The sequence below is a fragment of the Ascidiella aspersa genome, chromosome 6, assembly GCF_963924565.1.
Source record: "Ascidiella aspersa chromosome 6, kaAscAspe10.2, whole genome shotgun sequence".
In the NCBI taxonomy this organism is placed as follows: Eukaryota; Metazoa; Chordata; class Ascidiacea; order Phlebobranchia; family Ascidiidae; genus Ascidiella; species Ascidiella aspersa.
Window position 1 is genome coordinate 21,114,760 of NC_139452.1, and position 17,774 is coordinate 21,132,533.

Sequence of the window (17,774 nt, forward strand, 5' to 3'; positions counted from 1 at the left end):
ATTACATTTAAGGAAGCAGTAAAGTGTTGGCGCAAAGCGAGAGAAAAGGCGTTGTTTGGTTTAAAATTCGATCCCAAACTTCGTCATCCACACTACTGATGAAGAGTGTAATAAAACTTCTTCGAAGAAACGCGGTAACTTCAATAGTTAATCTTTGTTTAGTGTTTGTTAACCTTGAAGTCAGGGCGCACGTATCGAGCAAAGCTATAGCGCGAATCTTTTTTTAGGAATACCGGCATTTCTTTTAAATTTCGTGCAAGTTTTTATTACATTGCCGAAAATATAAAATGTCAAAAAATATATGTCCAATATTTTTTAATGCGTTTTCTATAATGATAACGAAGCGCTGATCTGATTCAAAAGACCGCATCAAAACGTAAACAAGCCAGACGTAGAAAGATGATTCGCGCGAAGCGGGGAAATTTTTTAAACTTACGTAGTTAAAATAGTCAAAAAGTATTTGAAATGGATTTGTATCTAGTTTGTCAAAGAGGCGGCGGACCGAATGAATTACATTAGCGGGGCGCATCCGGCCGGAGGGCTGTAGGTTGCCGACCCATGTTTTAAACTTTAGGTCTTACAATAGCATTGAATTGGGGCTTTCTGTCGCTGACTGATATCCTCAAACGCTCACATAGATTAGCATTTGGGAGTCTCGTGCTATGCTTGTTTTTTTTACAAAATTCATCAACACTGGCAATTGGTATTCACATGAAAACACTGTGGAAAGTTCATTTTTTCAAGACTACATTAGAAGATCCGCACAAAACGCTGAAAAGATCCGGAACGGATCGCGATCCGCCATTTGAACATGACCGCACTAAAGCTTACAAATGGACCGTTAGTTCGGCGCATTTATATCCATTAACAATTGTCCTGTACTGTAATAGTATGTTTGTATTAGGGTTTCCTGCTGTAACGTTTTTTAAACTTAAAATTAAACAAAGGCTTTTTGAGGAAAGTAGCCTATTATTTTGATTATTGAACAAACGTTAAAAAATAAAATATTTAAAGAGGGAAAAAAAGTAAGATTATTTAAGACAGAAAGTTTTTTTGTTAATTTTACGCCTAATATTTTTAATTTTTCGCTTTAAATCGGAACATCAACTTAGATTTTATGCACTGCGAAACATGTCAATGGTAAAGAACAAATGTGACACATTGCCATGCCATTGTTCATGATCATAAATAAATAATTGGATAAGGTGTGTACGGAGTATACCGATTGTTTACTATACCAGTTAAAACCACATGTAGATCGATAGGTTGGTCGCGTTAATTGCCTGGAAGTTGAGTTTTTTCGGAAAGTAGTGATAACTTCCTTTATGCAACCCAGAGCATCACATATAGGGTTTAGAAGAAATCTGTATTTCTAGAAGTTAATAAATTTCACCTAATAAAAAATAAAATATATCTAACTAAACGTTAAACTTTTTAAATATTCGGTTTAAACAATCAAAGTTTTGACCGATTTTTATTTATCTCTATAATAAATTGAAACTTTATCTATATAATAATTTGAACTCCACGCAAAACAAAACGACACTAAAAAGCAGATAAAAATGCGCTAACTGACGTTTAAAATAAAAAGCGAAGAGCGTCGACGCACTAACAATTGAGTTACATTCTCTGATAAAGGCATCCTGGACTAAAAGTCGGATAAAACAAATAAGTACCGGAAAAACTCCTTTCCAGTATATACTATTGCTGGTAGCAAAAGCATGAGTATTCTTGTTTCTAATGCTACACACCGGTTGCTGTGGAAAAAAAGTTTTGGTGCTTTTTTCATTTTAGTGTTTTATTGCTTTTGCTTTCACTTGAGTTTACTGACGATATCATGAGATTTTGCCAAAAAGTTTGTGAACAACGATATTTCTATTTAACGAGTATTATGGTTTGGGTATTTTTTATTTTTAAATTACTGAGAAAACCCGTGTACGGTATTCCAAACTTACAAGCTGATGTCGAATTCAAAACGTGAATATATTTCAACAAAACCACGAATTTTCCAGGTAATGTCCTGTCGGTTAGGTCTCCGCAGAAAATTGTGTCATTTGCACAGGCGTGTGTGTAAAACGCGAATGACGCTGTGGACAGATACAACAACTTCCTTTATAAACCACAACACGCGTGTCGTACGCCGCCAACCCTCCCGTTATATCACGACCCAATTTTACGTTTTCACTTCCACGGAATTGTAAACAACGTCGGTGTGTAGCCAGACAGAATGGCCTGTGTGGCGATTATAGAAAGATAAGACCAGGAGAGACGCTGGTTTTTCGTTTATACTTGCGACTCATTTTCTACCAAAGTAAGTGATGCTTTTTAGACAGTAGGATTGAGATCCTTTAAACAAAGAAATAACAACTTATACATTGTCCCGTTTTTTCGAATTAGTGATTTTGTAATAATTAGTGGTTTTGTAAAGTTCAATAGGTTGTACGCGAAAATTTACCTTTTTGTTAAAGTACAGCATTAGAGCACAATAACCACACTTTACCTTACAAAGTTTTCTAATAATCAAGATCAGCTTCCAATATGCCGAAAAGCAAAATATGTTTGTTGCGACTAGGATATTTTTCCTATTCCGCACATTTAACGAGTATTTAACTAACATTTTTAAGGCGAACTTTTACGGTATTAAACATGATGAACCGATGCATAGCGTTGCTTAAAATCTATAAAAAGTTTGCAAATAACATTTTTTGAGAAAATTGTTACGTTACTAAATAGTAGCAATGGGTATAAAACAGTGTTAACGAAAAACGGGATTGTTATACTGAAACGAATTCTAGGCAGAGAAAGTAAATTTTACTGATTGTTTTGAAGGGTAGCAAGATATCAGATAAGTTACGATTATTAAGTCCTATAACCATTTGTATAAGACAAATTTTTTTACAAGAAAATAACATCGGTTTGAGCATTTATTTTTCGCGTTGTGAATTATAGCTGTTTTCATGGCTAATATACCTTTTGTAAAGCTAAAATTGCGATATATATACCTCTTAAAATTACAGCCCAAACTAGATACAGAACATAATAATTAGAGCGAATATTTTTTTACCCAAAAAATTTGAAATTTTGACCTGAAAAATTAAAATTTTGACAAATTTTTACCTAAATATAATTTATTATGACAAAATTTTGACCTTTTAGAAATACATTGATTTAAATGAGCTAGGCGACATTAATCACGCGTTTTTTATACCGTATATTGATCTAATAAAGATATAATACGGTTAAAATGACTTTGAACACAAATCAAAATTAATTTTTTTTTGATAAAATAGAACGATAAATTTCAAAACAACTGAACGACGAATTTCAAAAAGCTGACTATATATTTTTTTTAATTTTGTAAACGATTTATGTGCATTTTTATTTGATTTTGACTTTACAAATTTTTGACAAATTTTGACCTAACGTGGAAATTTTGACAAAATTTTGACTTTTTAATATTCGCCCTAATAATAATATATTAGGTATTAGCTAACATCATGGCTGATAAACGCTCGCTGTTCAGTTTGGCGTTGAATAACCGCGTCCCTTCAAAGCTTGTCGCATACGTCTAGATTTATTGTTTTTAATCTACATAGTAGTTTTATTTTAGAATGGTAAGTTTATAGAACGGCTAACGCATTCTTGTTTTATTTATTAAATCTGAAGAGGTTAACTGATATCTTCTGTCCAAACTTAGGTTTAAAACTTTATTTACACCAGTGGTTCTCAAGCTTTTTAGCATACGGACCTGTTAAATTTCAAAACAAATTTTGCGGAAAAATGTAGTTACGACAAAAGTATGCAACTTAAAAGCAAATAATGGAAATTTCAATTTAATGACCAATTTATCGCTGTCTGTTTAATATCATACGTGTCATACGTGGTTCTATTGAAGTTTTTTACATACAACTGGTCTTAAAGTTTAACGAGTTGTAGCCTACTTTTAAACAGATGGGCACAACACTTGCAGGGCAGCATTGTGACGTACGATATTCTACATTACGTCACAATCCTGCAAATTACGGAACTGGCGAAGTTTTAAATTGATGGGCAAGCCTTCAACATGTTGCATTTTGTAATTGAGATACAAAATTGTAATATATTTGGCGGACCGGCAGAAAAGTTGACGCGGACCGGCGGTTGAGAACCACTGGTTTACACCAAAATAGATGTTTATGCCCTGTTTGTCCTATTAGGTGTGCATATGATGTTATTTTGTGTTATTTTAGCGATATGTTCTGAATTTCGAGACCCACAGACCAAACGCCTTTCACAAAATTGCCTCCCGATGGTTTGTTTAATGGGATATTTTTTGTCCGAAATGAAATATTTTTGTCCGATACCGTATCTCATTTCTGATAAAACTTGTTATCCTACCCTAAGCAATGCTATAGTAACAAACATAACCTTATAAAATGATTACAAAAGTTGTGCTGTAGGATGAATTTAATTGTGCTGTGTTATGAATCGTATTTTGACACCCAACACCTAAAGCGGCTATCTAGTTTCAATTACATTCGGCAAAACTGCTGAAAACTTGTTCAGAAACAATCAAGTCTTGGCCGCAGGCGCATACAATGTGTCAAACATTCTTTTTGCTTACGCCTGTGACGATTGGCAAACGAAGGCGCAAGATTTACGCCACGTACATAATACAGTAAAGGAAGCGTAGGCGTTGCTATGTGTGGATAAGCCATTATAGAAAATCGCTCAGTACAGATTTTTGCTTTAGGCATAAATAAATCCGTTCGAACTAATCACGTTCTCAGGGCAATTTTTTTTTTTAATTTCTAAAATGTGAAAATGAAAAGAATATATTATCAGATTTAATTAAGGCAAAACGATTTCGTGATTTCAAGATTTGGATATTTTAGCTTGACTGGTTGGTTATAGTTTGTTTGTATATGACAATAAGTTGCAAACCATTTCACTGAAAAAATGCAGTCATGTTTATGGAGTTTCTGTTTGACCGTAGTCTGTATTGCATTACAGGAAATGTGGCTATAACTTACTACGAGTATTTTGACTTTATAAGATCTATAAAATTGCATTTTTGACGACCTATAGTTTGACCAGCGCCGTTAGGGCGTCGCTGTTGTGCCCTTGAATTGTTTTCCACTGTTAGGGGTTGGTAGGGGGTAATGGTAGGAGTTAGAAATTGGGTAAGGGTTAAAATTAGTAGTGGAGTTAGTGATGTACTTAGGGTGTGGTTTAGGATTAGGTAAAGGCCTGAATATGGCCATAATAACGGATTAAGCTTTATTCCGATTTAGACGTTATTACGACTAGTAAGTAGGGAATAAACAATAAGACCTAAAGCAGAAAAATTCATAAAACCACAGTATTAAAATCAACGACATTATAAGGCCAAATATGCCGTAATATCCACAATAGAATAAGAACATAATCGTCTAAATAAGACATAAACCTGTCGGAATAAGTTCGGAATTAGGCCTAATAGGCCAAAATAACGCCTAAAACTGTAGGGAGAGGGTATGGGACGATCGGGGGGCATAAGTCGGGCATCGGCCGTTATGGTTTTGACGTTTGGGCGCCCTAGCCTGAATGGAGCCGTTAGGGCGCCGCTGTTTTGGCATCAGATTTTTGGGCTGTTTGGGGTTATTGGTGGGTAATGGGTGGGGTTATAAAATGGGCCGGGGTTGATATTTTTGGGGGAGTTAGTGATGTACTTGGAGTGGGGTTTGGGGCTAGCTAAAATGTTGTATATGCCTGATTCTGGCCATTTAGGTGTTATTCCGACGGATTTAGGCCTTAATCTGTTTTTTTTTTGTATTACGACTATTAGGTATTAGTGCTATTTTGGCCTTATTTCGAATTGTGTTTTGCATCAAGTCCTAATAAATTGTGTTACTGATTTATTAACACTGTTTGGTGATTTTCCAATCGTCGATTTACGTAAATTGCGAAGGGTCAATAGTCTGACATATGATTTTTATTTTTCGGTTAACCGGTTAGACAAATATCCAGATATCCGTTATCCGGCTACTAAAATATACTAATATGCGAACCAACCCTAGGAACGACCCATTCGAATGATTCAGAAAAATGTTGAGTCTGCTGGTTGAGCTCGCGCTCTGTTTGTCTATTAGCTGGCGGCGTCAAAGCTTTGGACGTCAGCTGTATACATAGCGCAAACTTGAATAACGTTAATCGAAGACCCTTGCGCCAGCAGTTAAGTCAGTTGATATTTAAGTTTATCAGTAATGACTATAGTTGTGCTAGGACCAGAAAACGTGGTAATATTTCTATGCGTTTTTGTATGGAAATATAGGTATATAGTATTACTAGAAACGTCCTTTGAATTGTAATTAGTTTTGCCTATATTGTTTAAAACCTAAAATTGAAACTAGTGATTGAACTTGATAATGCATGACATTTAGAGGCATATTTTGACAATTTTGCTTCAAACACTCATCCAAATTTCGCAAAGAGTTTATGTGATCCAAATAAAGGCATCCGCTTTCAGGCCAAAAAAATAAGTCTAAGTCAGATAAGGCAACAAAAATATAACAGTTCCAGATTATTGACCATTTCGTTTGATATGTGTATATGTTTATTTTATTCTCTTTTGGCAATGTTATCACTGTTAGCCTAACGTTAACAGCATTTATTCAAAACTAAAGACTCGACTAAAAAGTAGTAAAATTGTTTTTTACCTGAACGACGTAACACAAATTTACCACGAATTAAAGAATGTGGCTAATTTAAATAATTATTTAGTGAGGGCACAAAATAGAAAGAATACGGAAAAATTATGCGGTTTTTGGCTTTTTTATTTTACCAAATTATTTGCTTTTATTAACAGCTGGTAACTCTTTATTGTTGATTAATATTGATCACGAGATTTTAACATATTAAGTCTGATTAATTAGGCATTACGTTTTAAAACATCGGACTTCCGTCAATTCATTTGAAAGACGTCACAGGTCACAGCAGTGTGTGTTTATTGATGTATCGGCTTTAAGGTACATTGTTTTACGGCTTATTTTCAACCTTATTTATTACACCCCGTCCTATTTGTCTGACGACAACCCCATAAACCAACCCCTGAAACATTAACATTCCTAAAACATTTAGGTCTTATTTAATTAGGCATCGGTTTCTAAATGATTTATTTAGGCATCGGTTTCTGTTGAGTCACGTACCTAACACTCAAATTAGTGACTATAATTTATAAAGGCATTGTTCTAACTACCTGCTGTGCGTCATAGAAATTTTTGTCAGAGCTAAAAAAATCCGTTGCAAAATATGTAGCATAAATCCCATGGACAATCGTGGAATAAACTCTACTTTGATCGTTTCAGGTCAGAAACAAACAAGGCTATATTTAGAAAGCGAAATAATGGCAAGTAAAATTGTAGGAAGATAGATTACAGTGGCAGCTATAAAAAACGTGTATTTCGCAAATGTATTGTATTACCGAGTAGGGATATAGGAATTTTTAATTGCTAAATACTTATTGTGCAACCAACTTACTGCCATCGACTTGGAATGGAGTTGGGTGCGTTGTTTGCTGATTATCAAACTGCCGTGCTTGTTGGAGCCTTGGGGATTTTAGTGGCCTTCATCCTTTACAACCGTCGAAGACCGAAAAATTTTCCACCTGGACCGAATGGATTTCCATTGGTTGGAGTGGCTCCCTTTCTCGGAAAAAGACCTGACAAAAAGATAAACGTGAGATAATTAACTTACAATGAAATACAGATAAAAACTTATAAGAGATTAGCATTAGCAAAGAGTTTGTCAAAAATATTTCCGCATTTTTGTTACGATTGTGACTGGCCTATAGCTGAAAATATTTCATGTTACTATTTTTATCAGTTGTAAGACAGCGTTAAAATGATATGCCCATGCCGAAGTTAAGAACGGTATTGTGAACCACTTTATTCTCCACATTAGGACATTTTCACAGAAATATACTTTTAGGAATACGCCCGGAAATATGGCGACGTTATGGGGGTTGACTTCGGAACTCATCACGTGCTGGTTCTCAGCTCGTACGAAGTTTTGAGCGAAGCTTTTGGCAGGCAAGGCGACTCTTATTCTGCACGGCCTTGGGCCTACTTACATGACGTAATTTGGGGAAAACACGGTAAGAGTGATTAACCCTTTACACTATTTTTCATTATGACATTATGAAGCAAGTGACGTAACGAAGTAGGTCTATAGCTAAATTATATATATTATTGTTGTTAATATTTTGTTGGACTCGCATTACAGAGATTGGCCATCCAGTCTATCTGATTACGGGCGAGACAAAGATTCAAACTTACATTTTTTATATTGAAAAGCCAACGCCTTTAAAACGAGTCTATACTATAGTTAACTTAGGGTTTAACCAAAGGCGTAGCCAGAGTAAATTGTCCACGGCGGCAAACTATAAAAGTAGCGCCCCTTCCTCATGTTTAATCACATTTTCCACTACACTAACATAATATAGGCCTACTTTACTTTATACGACAAAAACAATTACAATTTTAATAGAACTTGCTATTTAAAGAAGAAGCAGCCTCATTTTGGCGCCCTGTACCTTGGCGCCCGGGGACATATGTACCCCAACCCCTTAGCTACGCCTCTGGGTTTAACTGTGTAGGGTGTTGGTGCTGCCGGGTAAGGCAATACGGAATTTAGCTTGAACTGAATGTGTGATGTTACGCGAGGTTCTACACTTTTATTCTATACTTATGTCGATATCGCAGCGATCGCAATGAACGATGTCAACGACGATTGGAAAGAGCAGAAAAAGTTCGTGATGCAATCCCTTCGCAAGTACGGTGTTGGCAAAGCAACTCTTGAAGGCCCGATCTTAGTGAGTTGACCGACCTTATATTAAATCATACAAAGAAATGTAACTGATTCAAAGTGATATACCAAACAAAAAACTCTTCATTTTTAGTGATCTGCTTTTTAATGGTACAGAAAATAAACAGTACTAAATATGAAAATAAAAGTTAATCTATATAGTAACATCCTCACGTTTTTCAGTAACAATGAAATCCTTTATATATAGGTCCGTTGTACTTGTATTTTTGTCGTATTCATTTAAATTTTATTTTAACGCTTTTCAAGGTTTTACTGTAATTTAACGAAAATAGATTTTAATGATTTGCAGTTTCTTATGTAGCCTATATTAAATAACCATACATTTAAAAATTTGTGTCGTATACTTTATTTTTTGCGGTACAATGTCACACACTTTGTGTTGCAGGATGAAGCTCGTTTTCTCTGTGAAGCTTTACGAAGTTGTGAGGGTGATTACAAACAAAGCTCGGTAATTACAGTTGGTTTTATTATTTTCGTGGTGCAATTTTTTCTAATCTTTCCCAGGGGTGTGTAACACTGATTTTTAGGGGGGGTGGAAAATTCGACTAAAAATGTTGTCGCATGTCACTTTAATTTGATAATAATACAAATTTCGTTGCATATGTTTACCATTTATAAGTAGCGCAAAATCAGTTGCTGTATACTAAAAGCATCGAAACAATTGCAAAAGGCATGTGCTAAAAACCCTTACCAGTGCTGATCAAACATGCAAACTATAAATAAAGTGCGGTAGGATGTCAGTATTTTTTAAGTATAGGGTGAGCTCAAGTAAGTAATAACGTATTACTTACCGGATTGATTTTCCTATAGATTAGGATTAAATGCGGGAAACGGGTGGGGTTAGAAATTGGGTTAGGGTTAAAATGATTGGAAGAATTAGTGATAAAGTTAGGGTTGGGTTTGGGTTTCGGCAAAATGTGGTATAGGCCTTATTCTGGACATTTAGGTATTATTGCGACGCGTTTATAAGACTAATTTAAGATGTTGACTATTAAGTATTTGTTTATTTCGGACGTTAATGTTATTCTAATTTTAGATATGCACTACTATCTTAATAAATTCTTCGGCTCGTGTAAACCGTATATTCCTCTTAATGAAGATATTATACAGTTAAAATGTTGTTGGATGTAATTCAAAAACTCTGATAAAATAATGTGGCTATTAGCTATTAGCCACATTCTCCCCATTGGATCCGCCCTTGACAAGTAGTTGTGTAATTTGCATTGCGATGCAATCAATGCACTACACAAGTGATTAGGAACTTAACTACAGACAAAACTCTTGTAGCAAACTGTCAGTTAACTTAATTTTGTGTTTTTTTTTTACTGTAAACCTTTTTTGTAACGTTTTGTAACACATTTATGTGATACCTGCTTTGACTAGTCAGTAGGGATGTTTAAAGTAGAATATTGAAAAAGTAGAATATTGATGCCAATCTTTTTATTCTGCCTAATACGCCACTTTTGAAATCTAAAGTTTTTCCAGTCAATAAACTGACTTTTTCGCACAACTGCAAATTTACGCACGAGTTCGCTTGACAACAACAGGTGTTTTCAAGACTAATTATTTTCTGACTAAAAAATTTCTTGCCCGCCCTATATATTTGACGTTATTATATTTTCCAAAGGATTACATTATTGACGCTGTTGCGAACGTGCTTTGCAAAATCACCTTCGGTTCAAGGTTTAGTTACGATGACGACAAAAGTTTCATGCAATACGCTCACAACCTCACAAAAAGATTTTCTGAAACCAGTTTTTCGCTGCAGGTATCGTTGCTAAATTCCTATATGCAATATTATAGTAACATCGATTGCTTTTAGTTGAAATGTTAAATTAACATTAAAGACGTGTTTCTTCAGTATATAGCGGCCGCATTTGTTACTATTATGTCTTTAAAATTTGTAAAATAACTTAAGTTCATGTAAAGTCTTTTTGAATAATTAAAAAGTGAAGTCCCAGTCCAGGTCATCAGTTGCACAAGCCAAGTCTCAATCTATGTAAGAGCAAGTAAACATCAAGGCACGTCCTATTTTTTTTTTTTTTTGTAAACATCAAGGCACGTCCTAACACATAGCAAGCAAATTGTTTTATGTGTAACAAATTTATTTAATGGCTTATAAAAAAATACTTGAAGAAAGTTCTGCATTTCAACTCAAGCCAATTGTCCAAAAGGCTTAAGTCAAGTGAACTCATTTTGCCCGAATGACTTAAGTCAAATCAAGTCCTTTGAAACAATTGACAAGTATTAAGTCATTGCAATACTGCTCGCCTGTAATTGACTTTCGCTTATAGGACTAAGTTTAGTTTTAAACCACTTAACACAAAAAGCTCCAATTTATATGCCATTCCAAAACAAAAGGCATGTAGGCCAGAAAGTACTAATTAGTTTCCCGTCGATACGTTTGATATAATCGTTTAAATTGTTGAACATACAATAAATATATTATGTAGACTATTTAGGGGTATGCTTGAAAAACATTTATATTATTTTGGTGTTAAATTTTATTAAAGTAAGTTTAATCATAAAAATAAGGTAATAACTGTCGTGAAATTTAAAGAAAAAAAAAAATTCATGATTTTTGTATATTCCAGGCATGCATTCTTCTTCCATGGTGTTATCTTGTTCCACCATTTCGACCTCAGCTTTTAAAGATGAAAAATCTTTTTGGTTTGGTATGAATTATTAAATATCGTATTACGATTATTGTGGTAATTGGCAATCTAGTAGTTAGTTTATCAATCAATAAATTAAATTATTTTGAATGTAGGCTTAAAAAATAAGATGTCGCATGCGACGTTTTACACATTTACATTCCATTACGTCCAATCGAGTGTACGCTACTTCGAATCTTGAACCATTTGTTTTGTTTCAGTTGCACGAGACTATTCACGGATTTATTCAAACCCATATTAAGGAGCTAGACCCCAGCAATCCACGCGACTTCGTTGATGAATATCTTATTGAAGTAACCAAAAGAAATGCGGAACAAAATGTAGGAGCATTTTCAGGTAATTACATTCTTGTAACAGTTTTGAAAAACTATTATGTTACCTTGCTATTTAGCCTATACCCCTGGAAGTAGCTTTTAATACACAGTGTTGTGAACAATGTTTTTCAAAATAACCAAATTCCCGGTCTTTCGTTTACTAATTTAAGTCCAAGTCAAGTCATTTGTAAAATAACTTAAGTCCAAGTCAAGTCTTTTTTAATAAATCACAAGTCAAGTCCCAGTCAAGTCATAATTATACCAAGTCAATCTCAAGTCGAGTCCTTGTCATAAAAAGAAAACGTTAAACTACTAAAGTTGGTAAATTAGCTTGATTAAGAGCAAGAAAACAACTAAAATATAACAAAAAACGCAACATATAAATTGTTTTCTGTAGAATAATGAAGACATTTATAAAACAAAATTATATAAAAAAAATGCTCATTTTAACCCAAGCCAGTTGTCCGAAAGACGTAAGTCAAGTCAAGTCTTTTTTTCCAAATGACTTAAGTCAAGTCAAGTCATTTGAAAACAGTGACTTAAGTAAAGTCATTGACTCAAGTCATTACAACACTGTCAATACATAGTATGGGACTTTTGCTTTTAATTTTATGTCACATTTTGTTGTAAATATAGCAATTTATTATTTTTATTTTAAGGCAAATGACTTGACTTGATTTGCTTTGACATTGACTTTACTGAGACATAACTTAAATTAAGTGATTGTGAAAATAACTGTACATATTTACCAGCCAAAACATGCAAATATGTCGTGAGAGATCTGTTCGTTGGCGGGATGGAAACAATCAGCAGCAGTATATCCTGGTGCTTGTTACTGCTCGCTAATCGTCCTGCTGTACAAAAGAGGGTAATGCTGGTCAAATAACTAATTAATGCTTTACTTCTTAGCTTTGTTAAGCAAAACTTTCTCGGGAAAGGAAGGTGTAGATTATTTTCTACACACTACCGCCATTTTCTGCTCTTCTGTATAAGCAAAATCAAGATGTTTTCGATACGTATATTCTATTTAGAAAGAAGACTTACGTTACATATCCTAGACGTTACATTTACAGTATTTATATAAATAACATTTGTATATTTTTTTATCTCCAGTTAACTTCATAATCAAAATGCAATCTTTAATATTGCTCATATTTCTTAGAAATATATTAGTTTTACCGTTTCCAAGGACAACGATTAGCTTTCTGTTCAACACGCAATTTCTGATATTGCTTATATTCATCTAAATTCTAAAATGTTGTTTGATGGTATGACAGTAGTATAGTTGCGTACAAATGGACTTGACAACGCACTCAGTAATTATGCAGTAAACTAAATCTCATAATTTAATTCAGGTTTTTGCAGAGATTGAGGAAGTAATAGGAAAAGATGGTATTCCAACGATGCGACATAAAGCCGAAATGCATTACTTATCAGCAGTGATGCTGGAAGCTCACCGATACAGAACTCCGCTTGCCTTTGGCCTGGCTCGAATGACCACCAAAGATACACGGCTGTGCGGCTACGATATCCCAAAGGTCTGTTTGCCTTTTTTAGAAAAAAAACCCCTAAAAAATCTCCCAAAATCTTTAGCAGGGAACATATATACTAAGACTAATAAAGCAACGCCATCCAAATCGATGTTATCTATAATATCATAGTATTAAGACCAACCACATAATAAAGCCAATACGCAGTAATATATCTACTACGCAATAAACCTTAAAATCGTCGGAAAAAGGCAGCACCTAAATAACCTAACCAAACCACTAAAGCCGTAGGTAGAGGGTGTGGGACGATCGGGGACGTCGGTTTGGTTGCCAAACTTGAACGGCCCCGTTGCATTTGCCTCTGTTTGTCGGAACCGTAATGTTGGCCTCTGTTTGAGGTCAGGGGTAAGGTTAGTGATGAAATTAGGGATGGAAAAGGTTCGTCCTACCTTATTGTAACTCAGGGGTGGGAAATTATTTTTGACGGCGAGCCGCATGAGAAACAGAAAATGTCTTAGCGGGCCGTTTTTTTAAGGGGATCTCAAACACACACATTACAAAGTGTAATTTATTTTAAAAGAATCTTTAAAATATCCTTGTTTTAGCAAGCTGGTAAGAGTAGGAATAGGTTTACATGACCTACAAGAGTAACTAATTTAATAAAGATTCCAAAATCAAAAAAAAAATGTTAAGGATTATTTTTACCCCAAAAGTTTCATGGAAAATAAGCCGCGGGCTGGACTGTTTTGCTTGGCGGGCCGGATAAGGCCCGTGGGCCGTAGTTTGCCTAGGTCTGTTCTAGCTGTATCGGTGTTCTACCTAGCGTGGTTCCATTTAGCGGAAATCTAACTAGCGTGGTTACATTTAGCGGAAATCTAACTAGCGTGGTTCCATTTAGCGGAAATCTACCTATAGCGCGGTTCCATTCTGCTATGGTAGTTATTGAAATTGAATAATCGGTGATATCAGAAGTTGTCTGTTAATGAGTAATTCTGACGGATTAAGGTGTTATTCCAAATTATACCCGAATTTGACTAATAGGTATTATTCTTATTTAGATCTTATACCTTACTGTATTTCATTCTCGCCTTAATGTTGTTTTAATTTCGGTCTTATTGCTTAAATCCCTGCAGCAGGTATACATGATGAAAATCACTGTATAAATTGCTTCTAAGTAGCTTTGTCAATTTATGTATTTGTATAAATATGCTATTTATATTAAACATGTACAATTGCATATAGCCTACTTAAAACAATTAACCGTCGGGATTGTCGTATACGGCTGGAAATAAGGTTTAGTTACACCTGAAATGTCTTTTCGGTTTATCTCGTTTAAATTTACGCCATAATTTTATATATTCAAGCCATTTCTCGCCTTACTAAATTTATTCACAATTGTTTGTGTGTGGCAATGTTAATTGATGTTAATATATAGACGGTCTCCCGCCATAAGACTAAGATTAGAATAACATCAACGTCGGAATAAAACACAGTTCGGAATAAGACCAAAATACGACTAATACCTAATAGTCGCAGTACCGTCTAAATCGGAATACGTTCTAAGCAAGTCGGAATAAGACCTTGTTCAGAATCAGGCCTAAACAACACTTCACCTAACCCCAAACCCCACGTCTAAGTGCATCGTTAACTCCCCTAATAATTTCAACACTAACCCATTTTATAACCCCACTCATAACGGCGCCGGGCAAACTAGGGCGTCCAAAAGTCGACACCAAAACGGTCGACGCCAGACCCATGGCCACCGAATATCCCATACTCTCTACCTACACATTCAGGATTAATTTTGGCCATTCAGGCCTTGTTCCGATGAATTTAGAACGTATTCCGGAAGATTTAGGTTTTATATTCAGTCGATTTCTATCTTATTCTGTAGTGAATAATATTGCGTATTTGGCTTTATAATATCGTTGGTCCTAATATTGTGGTTTTATAGATTTTTCTGCTTTTTTTTAAGTAATATTGTATGTCATATAAACGACCTCTATTTGCGTCCCAGGGAACAACGGTTCTTGCAAATATCTACAGTGTTCACAACGACACCAGACTTTGGAAAGACCCACTTGAATTTAACGTCGACCGACATCTGGATGAAAATGGAAAGTTCATTAAGAGCAATCACATTATTCCATTCGGCGTGGGTAAGGATTCCTGTTGTAGTATTAAGTAAATTCGTTTTTTGTAGATAATAATTAGCCTACGTGTCTATCGCACTTGCAGTATGGTTTTATTCTTCTAATGAACAACCAATAATTTGGTTCATATTCTTACTTGAAAGATTGCCCTAGAGTAAACTTTACTGCGATTAAAAACTGTTTTCGATGATTACTATCAAGTGACATCGCTGATTTTTGCTGAATAATGCATTTGCTAGGTCAACGGCTTTGTATCGGAAAACAACTTGGAGAAATGGAATTCTTTATGTTTCTTGTTTGCATTTTGCAAAATTTTGAAGTAATGCCAGCAGTGCCCGGGGAATATCAGTATGAAGATCTACTAGAAAGTGGAATCATAGCGACCCCTCCACAAAGCAGCAATCTGAAGCTGGTTGAGAGAAAGTAAACAAGTTTAAAAACAAGTGTATCGTTTCGCTTAACTCCAGTAAAAAGTAAAGCGTATAATGCAAGAACTGATTTCGCTCAAAAATAAACGTTTGACTTTTATTGCATTAATCGTCTAAATATTTTTTTCAACACCTGCTCGACACACCGCAAACTGCAAAATGAATATTTAAAGTAAAGACAGCAAGATCTTATTTTTTACTCTATACATGTATTTCTATTATCATGTTCTAAATTTTTCTATTAGTATATTATAACATTCGCAATAATATTTAGTATATCTATGTATGTTCTCAAATGTATTTAGCTTTGTTTTATGCTACAAATTTTGCGGTATTTGTTATATTATTATTCGGGTGTTTTTAAAAAAAAAAAAAGAATTAAGTTATGTTGGCGCCTGTCCATCGGTAAACTATTTATAAGAATGCAACGCCACACTTTGTTTCGATTCTTCCCAAATTATTATAATGTTTTGAACGAAATGACCCGAAGGACAAAGTGACTTCACATTATTTCAATACAACTTCAGTTCGCGTAGTGCAAATCGTTTTTCCGCTTCGTGAACGATTAAAAAGACAACGCAGCCTTTGTAAATTGTCGCCGTAAGTCCGGTTCGGTTTCACCTACTGTAAATGCGAAAATATTTTTTCACCTAATGAACTATATAAAAAAAACGATTCACACATACTCGTGCAGAGCGTATCTGATGTCTGCTGGTGAAAAAATTGTTTTTTAAAAGCACGTGTTGCGCTTCAAACTCATGTTTCACATGCCTGAATTGTATGTTATTACGAAAATTTGTTCGCTGTTTTTCAAGTTAAAATGAATATCGTTATTCCAGTGCAGCACATGAGGCACAAGTTATATTTTTCTGAATGGAATTTGTAGCGAAATTATCAGATGATAAGTAGGCAGCATTAGGTCATTAGGTGTATTTACATAATGTGCAGACAATCCGTGGACGCGACACACGCTATCAAAAAGCTTTAGAAAGCTTGATCCAATTTTGAAACTTTTATATGTCGGGCGTGTAATGGTATAACATCAAACATCTTTTTATTAATAGTCGTAATACCCACACGATTACCTGCTATTTGCTTCTAGGACAATATAAATCGCCCTTAGTCGTGCAGCATTTTCTAAACGCATTTACTGAAGTTATTACAGTATGTAACAGGTCTATCTTTTAAGTAAAGATGTTTGCCATCGAAATTTCAAATGCGGGTCAAACCAAGTCAAAGGCTGAACAAGGTCGCCTACGCAACTGCCCTATGTGACCTATGTGCCATGTGGTTATTTGCAATAGATTGTGCTTCTATTACATCCAAATATACGATTCTAAAGGAATTTAACCGAACTGGTCGTGTTTCGGTGCAACTTGTTTTGTTATGTGCCAGTGTCAGTCTTTATGTGGCCTATAACCATATGGTATAACTATGAATGAAAGTTTGCCATAAATCATTGCTTGAATAGATTACAGTTAGATTAGTTCAACCTGGTGCAGCTGGAGGGTTGTATCGGTCCAGCGGAAATCTACCTTACGTGGTTCAATTCAGCATATGGTAGTTATAGAAATTGCATGATGACGAAGTGGTCTAATCTCTGCGGCAATTCAGTTTTGCACTACACAGAGTAAAGCTACATATCAGCCAAAACCAGAGATAAAATCATGGGTTTGGCTGATGTAGCTTTACTTTTCAAAGGTGCATCAGTAGATTCCCGTGAATTGGGCAAAAGAGTTTGTCTAAAAAGTGTGTTGTTTTGCTTTGATCGCTGTACTAAATTTAAACAAAATATTTAGTTGAGCATAAGCTGGTAAAGGTAATATTTGTATGTAACCATGTTAAATAATACTGGTGTTGAAAACGTGTC

At 34.9% G+C, this 17,774-nt stretch overlaps 1 protein-coding gene across 1 annotated transcript; it reads left to right on the forward strand.

Annotated features, from left to right (window-relative positions):
- Positions 1 to 7,166: 7,166 nt before the first annotated feature.
- Positions 7,167 to 16,702, forward strand: LOC146140722 (cytochrome P450 2U1-like). The gene is made up of 11 exons (XM_083392027.1): positions 7,167 to 7,695; positions 7,948 to 8,113; positions 8,721 to 8,830; positions 9,230 to 9,292; positions 10,472 to 10,612; positions 11,439 to 11,519; positions 11,720 to 11,855; positions 12,586 to 12,701; positions 13,189 to 13,371; positions 15,341 to 15,482; positions 15,716 to 16,702. Exons 1-11 carry the CDS (start codon positions 7,513 to 7,515, stop codon positions 15,901 to 15,903), a joined length of 1,509 nt encoding a protein of 502 aa, XP_083248153.1. The 5' UTR covers positions 7,167 to 7,512; the 3' UTR covers positions 15,904 to 16,702.
- The last annotated feature ends 1,072 nt before the right edge of the window (positions 16,703 to 17,774 follow it).

Bases quoted from the DNA above. Each gene is read 5' to 3' on its own strand.
- LOC146140722 (XM_083392027.1), top strand. From the start codon at position 7,513: ATGGAGTTGGGTGCGTTGTTTGCTGATTATCAAACTGCCGTGCTTGTT. The intron at 8,831-9,229 runs GTGAGTTGACCG...TTTGTGTTGCAG, and splicing joins CTCTTGAAGGCCCGATCTTA to GATGAAGCTCGTTTTCTCTG. The intron at 9,293-10,471 runs GTAATTACAGTT...TATTTTCCAAAG, and splicing joins GTGATTACAAACAAAGCTCG to GATTACATTATTGACGCTGT.